Source organism: Nansenia antarctica (assembly GCF_963989245.1).
Source record: "Nansenia antarctica genome assembly, chromosome: 13".
In the NCBI taxonomy this organism is placed as follows: Eukaryota; Metazoa; Chordata; class Actinopteri; order Argentiniformes; family Microstomatidae; genus Nansenia; species Nansenia antarctica.
The window spans coordinates 29100562-29107003 of record NC_137683.1 but is presented as its reverse complement, the minus strand read 5'-3'; the positions used below and the strand labels follow the sequence as shown (position 1 = coordinate 29107003).

General features: G+C 43.3%; 1 protein-coding gene across 1 annotated transcript; it reads left to right on the top strand.

Moving 5' to 3' along the window:
• Nucleotides 1–262: 262 nt before the first annotated feature.
• LOC308169597 (N-acyl-aromatic-L-amino acid amidohydrolase (carboxylate-forming) B-like) lies at nucleotides 263–5954 on the top strand. Its single transcript, XM_080544286.1, has 7 exons — nucleotides 263–328; nucleotides 1772–2010; nucleotides 2775–2970; nucleotides 3917–4010; nucleotides 4415–4522; nucleotides 5124–5236; nucleotides 5696–5954. Exons 2-7 carry the CDS (start codon nucleotides 1772–1774, stop codon nucleotides 5891–5893), a joined length of 948 nt encoding a protein of 315 aa, XP_080400412.1. The 5' UTR covers nucleotides 263–328; the 3' UTR covers nucleotides 5894–5954.
• Nucleotides 5955–6442: the final 488 nt, after the last annotated feature.

Genomic DNA, 6442 nt, shown 5'->3' with positions numbered 1-6442 from the left:
GGGAGGGATGAGAATGCTGAGTCAGTGAAACGCATGAAAGCCAGGGAGGGAGAGGGTGGAAGAGGGTGAACCGCAGGAAGAGAGAGGGGAAGGGAAACAGCAAGGAGAGATTGGGTGAGTCCTACTCTTCTACCAGTGTCTTCTTCAAATTGGTACTTAGTTAAATTGCAGACTTGGGACCTAGACAGGAGTTTAGATAGGATCTATGCCATTCCAGTGACGCTGTCGTGGTGTGGTTTTATTTTAGGGGAAAGTTTAAAGGTTTAAACTTTGACGGTGAACTTCAGTTGCCCCTGCACCTTGCTGCAGATCAGGAAAGGTAGCGGAGGTAAGACACTATTCAACACTTATTATTTCTAATTGATGATCATCTGGTGCTGCTGTTTACTGCTGGCATTGTTTATTCCCTGTGTCAATAAGCCAAAGTCACTGACCGAGGTGTCACTGACCGAGGTGTCAGTCACTGACCGAGGTGTCACTGACCGAGGTGTCAGTGACTTTGGCTTATTGACACAGGAAATAAACAACCTGGGGGAGAAGATGAGAGATGGGAACATGGACAGGATATGGACAGGACAAATAACTATAATAATAATAATTAATTGTATTTATATAGCGCTTTACCGGGGCTCAAAGATGCTGAGAATGGAATGTGGGAGCAATATCAGGTGGTAATAATAATAATAATATTAATAATAATAATAATAATAATACCGGTACATTAGACTTATATAGCGCTTTTCTAGACACTCAAAGACGCTTTACAAACTGAAAAGATCGAGTAGTAATAAAAAAGAAATAAAAGAAAGTATAGGGGCCTTATTAAGGTAGTGCTGGGAACATGGGAAGGGGAGAGGGGGAGAGGGTTAACTGGTGAAGGCAAGCTTGAAGAGGTGGGTTTTGAGGGCCTGTTTTAAATGTTGGCAGGGTGTTGGCCTGTCTGATGTGGTTGGGGAGGGCCTTCCAGAGGGACGGGGCTGCGGCTGAAAAGGTCCTATCACCCCAGGTCCGGAGCTTGGTCCTGGTGGTATATTCTCAAGATGTAACATTTAGTAGTATATTATAAAGATAATGGCTTAGCAGATTATATTAAGCAGATACTGGTACTTAGCATCTAAAACATTTTAATGTGTGAAGTGCGTATCCAATATCTGCACATCCAGGGGTTTCCAGAGGGTTTCCAGGTCAAGTCACCCGATCAGGGAAACCTTAATAATAATAATAATAATAATAATAATAATAATAATAACTTTAATTTATATAGCGCCTTTCACAAACCCAAGGACGCTGTACAAGGAGATGAAAACGGACAGACAAAAACAGAAAACAAACAAAGCAAAAACTAAAACAATGACTAGGGGCCAAATGTCTTAGGAGAACAGATGGTTTTTGAGGGCTAGTTTGAAGGAGTCCAGGGTAGGGGGGCGTTGCGGATCACTGAGGGGAGGGAGTTCCAGAGCGTAGGTGCCTTAGGACCCTTACTTAACATAATACGGTAAGTACAGTATTTCGTGACGTTAGAATTATAAGGTTCTATCTCCATTTTTGTCAAAATTGAGTTTTTTACATAATCTGATCCATTAGGTGTTTATTAATGCCTGTGTGGTGTAATTAGTAATTCATAAAATACAAAGGTTCTATCTCACAAAACATAATGGAATGTAAAAACTTTGACGCTCAATATCTCTGAACGACCCTAAACGGAGATAGAACCGTATAATTGTAAGTTCACGAAATATAAGTACAGTATTTGTGATTGTCGCCCATCCAGATGGAAGGAGAGGTGGTGTATTTGCCGACCGTGTCCCGGGTGGCTGTGTGTGGCGGTACCCATGGTAACGAGCTGTCGGGTGTGTACCTGGTGAGGGAACGGCAGAAGAAGAAGAAGAGGGTGGAGGATGACAGTCTGGTCTCCGTGGTGACGGTGATGTCGAACCCGCGCGCCGTCCAGCAGTGTCGGAGATACACGGAGACGGACCTGAACCGCTGCTTCACACACGCCACCCTCAGGTCTGCATAGGCGATGATGATGATGATGATGATGAAGAAGATGATGATGATGATGATGATGATGATTATGATGATGATGATGATGATGATGATGATGGCGATGAAGATGATGATGATGATGATGATGATGATGATGTTGATGATGATGATGATGGCGATGATGATGATGATGATGATTATTATGATGATGATGATGATGATGATGTTGATGATGATGATGGCGATGAAGATGATGATTATGATGATGATGATGATGATGATGAAGATTATTATTATGATGATGTGGAGGAGGAGGAGGAGGAGTAAATCGAGAGGTTGATGTTGCTAACGATTATTAGAACGACAATGAAAATGATAAACCCAAGATGAAGGTTATGATGTATAAAGCTGAGTGACAGAAAATGGAGGATGATGTATAATCCCAGTAAACAAAGAGTCCAAAAAGACGTTCCTCAGGGAAGCCGGAATGTGGGTTCAGATGACGTCCTTCTTCTGTAGTCCATAAGACGTCCTAAAGACGTCATCTGGACGTCCTAGAAAGACGTCATCTGAACCCACATTCCGGCTTCCCTGAGGACGTCTTTTGTGACTCTTTGTGTACTGGGAATTGGATGATGAATAATTGGATTAGGATAACTATCAACAGCCCGGTCTCTACTTTCACTGTCTTTCTTTCTTTTTCTCTCTCTCTCTCTCTCTCTCTCACTCTCTCTCTCTCTCACTCTCTCTCTCTCTCTCTCTCTCTCTCTCTCACTCACTCACAGCGCCCCTGTGTCAGACCAAACCCCGTATGAGATTGTGAGGTCTCAGGAGCTCAACTTCCTCCTGGGCCCTAAAGGCAGCCCCGAGGCGGTGGACTTGGTGTGTGACCTCCACAACACCACCGCCAACATGGGCCTGTGCCTCATCGCATACTCAGACTGCGACTGGATCTGCCTTCACATCTTCAGATACCTGCAGGCAAGAGCAAACAATATCTAACAGTCATTCAAAGCAGAAAAACAGGCGTCCAGTACATTTAGTAATCCAGTCGATTCAAGAACTGAATAGAACTGAATTGGCCTCATCTATTGTTCATTGGAATACACGGCATTATAGGAATTTGGAGATTTGTGTCACGTTCTAATGCTTTGGTCCTCATGTCGGGATCCGATGTAATGATCTGACTTTTCTTTCGAAAAAATGTGAATACATTTCTGCGTTGTTGAAAATCAACGACACGTCGCTAGTCAACTAACACAGCTTGTTTGGTGAGCCTGCTAACAATGTAAAGTAGTGTTATAGTTAACTAGGTAGCAGTGGGGATTACTCACCCAATACATTTCATTGCAGTGTTTTGGCTTGACTAGCGACTAGTTTGTGTTGTGATTCTCAACAACGTTGAAACGTAGTTCCGTGTTTCAAAAGAAAAGTCTGAACATTTTGATTGGTTGCCGACATGCGGACCAAATGACTAGAACGTGTCACAATTGGCCTCCCCATTGTTCATTGGAATACACAGCACTATTCGGTTGTTAAGTTGTGACGTGTTTCCGGGTCCAAAGTTGGCTGAGGCGCTCTCTTCGAAATGCCTCAGTAATAATAATAATTCATTATATTTATATAGCGCTTTTCCGAGGCTCAAAGACGCTGACAAATATGGGAAAAACGGGAAAGTGCTGCTGTGTCCCTTGTTGTATGAATAGATCCCAGTCTAAAAAACGATTGAACTGTCATTCTACCGCTGTAGTACACTGGTACTCTGGTGCAGAGAATTTCTGGTTTGGACCCGGAAATTGCTAAACGTCACGTTTGACGTCAGACTTAACAACCGAATAGGAATTTGGCCCAGAAACGTTCTGAGATTTGAGTTTGTCATGATCTTCTTCTGCTATGGGAGGGTTGATGGTTTGTTGTGTTTTTTTAGAGACAGATGGCGGACGTACCTGTGAGGTACATTCACTTCGACCTCCCTCTCAACGAAGCGTATTCCCTTGAGTCTGTAGGCAAACATGGCTTTGGTGAGTTTGTAAGTGGATAGGCTTTTTTAAGGGTTGTCAAATGTAATTTGGTAAAAACGTTACATTAAATTGCCCAACCTCAGTAGTAACATGTGATAATTGATTCCAGTGGCTTCAGTGACTTACTATACAAGTGGGAATAGTCCATCTTCCACATGTGTAATAGCACAAACCACTCAACTCTATTGACAAATTATGGCCACGTTCGTAAATTAGCTCTGAGAGCGCCGGAGTGTCCACGTGACTGCCTCTTGTCCAATGAAATTACTCGGTCCCTTTATTTAATTGGACAAGAGGCACTCTCAGAGCTAATTTACGAACGCGGCGGCCTATGTATACAGTAACTGATACGTCAGAATAATTTGAAATGCTAGTCATGTACTTGTGTGTTTTTGTTTCTGCAGCGATTGAGATCGGCCCCCAGCCTCACGGTGTAGTCAGGTCTAATATCTTCTCCACAATGCAAGAAGGGGTCCAGCACATGCTAGACTGGGTCCACCTCTTCAACTCAGGTACACACAGTTGGACTACAACTCCCCAAATCCTTTGCACCATTCACACAGTGGGGGAAATAAGTATTGAACACCTATATAAGATTCAGAAGTTGTGAAATACTGTTGCCAATTCCATTTTCATGTTTTGCAACAATCTGGTTGCCAAGGTCTTGAGACAGTTCGTTGCTTTTACCCATCATTAGATGTTTGTTGTGTGGCACCTTGGTAACAAAAAAACACCTTTTATAGCCCATCAATATATTCTAACCCAGCTGACATTAATTAGCACAGATTGGAGGTAGAGTTGCCTCCTAATTAGTTATGGTTTTCAGCTGGTTCCTTGCCTTTCCTTGCTGTGGTGTATAGTACGTATACATAACTTTATTTACATATGGACTTTAATGTTTAGATTTGTTGTCTGGATTGTTTGAGTTGATACCAAAGTCTGGTGCAAATTTCACTTGAATAGGCTAATTGGAAATACATTTACTGGACAAGATGTTGATGTGTTCATTACTTATTTCCCCCACTGACTTCAATTGACTTTGAATGACCCAGTGTTTGTATTGCAAGCCCCTTATTCAGACGCCTCAGACTGACCCGCCCCCCCCCCTCTCAGGTACCCAGTTTGAGGGAGGCAGAGTGGAGATGTACACTATGGTGAAAAACGTTGACTACCCAAGAGACTGTGAGACCCACAACATCACAGCAGCCATTCATCCTGAACTCCAGGTACACAAGCAGGGTTCCTACAAGTTTCAACAAGTCAAATTTAAGACCTTTTTTAGACCTCTTTGAATATCATTTTAGACCTATTCGCGACACCATAAGATAGCTTTTTGTCATCCTGCCGTAGCTTCGTTCGCCAATAATTTCTCCCGGGGGTAACGAATTGTCATTTTTTGGGTTCCAGCTTGATTAATTTCCACATAAATAGACTGATTTCCTTCCTAGGTCGGACTGATTTCCTTGCAGGACAAGCTAATCTCATTTTTAAGACCTAGCACCTCGTTTTTTAGACCTACTAACTGAAATGTAGGAACTTTTTAGGCCTTATAAATCTCATTGCTGGATTTGAGACTTTAAGGCTTTTTAAGACCAGCGCGGGAACCCTGTACTGGATTACAATGGGATGCGCTTATTCATGTAACCTTTTACTCAGAAACTCCCCTTCCTCTCTCCCCCTCTCAGGACCGTGACTTCTGTCTCCTCCACCACGACGACCCTCTGTTCCTGACCTTCTCAGGAGAGACGCTGAGGTACAAAGGGACAGAGCCCCTCTACCCGTTCTTCGTAAACGAATGCGCGTACTACGAGAAGGGCATCGCGCTTTCCCTGGCGAGACTGAGGAGCGTGGAGATCCCATCCATCCGTCTGAAGGGAGAATAAGAACAGGAATGAGAGGGGGATGAGAGGATGAGGATGAAGTACAGAGGGAAAATAGATGAGGAAGGGTTTGACTGGATCAGGGGTGCAAACTGGCGATGGTCCAAAAAGGTGACACTTTTTTTTTCTCACTAAGACAATTATCAATGAGCGGATAACATTTTTGTTGATGGGGGGGGGGGGGAGATAGCGCTAATGCTAACGGTGGTCTCAGCGGCGGCCCTAACCTTAACACCCGCATAATTATGTTGAAAACATAAAGGTTGCTTACTGTGACTGTCGGTCCTCCACACTGTCTAGAATTGTAACTAGCTGCATGAAGCTAAGTTATTTCAAAAGCAACGGAGTTTAGCAGACAGGAAGATTAGAAGTTAGAAGAATAGCCATCATGTGACTTGGACCGCCCCCCCCCCCCCACCTCCCCAAATATATATTTTTGCAGATCTACATGATTCACATGGATAACCTATTTTGAAGTAAAAAAACGGCTAATTTAGCAGAAAGGTGACAAGTTTGCACCCCTACTTCTGAGAAGACAGCGACTCAGCGAAA

Bases quoted from the DNA above. Each gene is read 5' to 3' on its own strand.
- LOC308169597 (XM_080544286.1), top strand. From the start codon at position 1,772: ATGGAAGGAGAGGTGGTGTATTTGCCGACCGTGTCCCGGGTGGCTGTG. The intron at 2,971-3,916 runs GCAAGAGCAAAC...GTGTTTTTTTAG, and splicing joins ACATCTTCAGATACCTGCAG to AGACAGATGGCGGACGTACC. The intron at 4,011-4,414 runs GTGAGTTTGTAA...TTGTTTCTGCAG, and splicing joins TGTAGGCAAACATGGCTTTG to CGATTGAGATCGGCCCCCAG.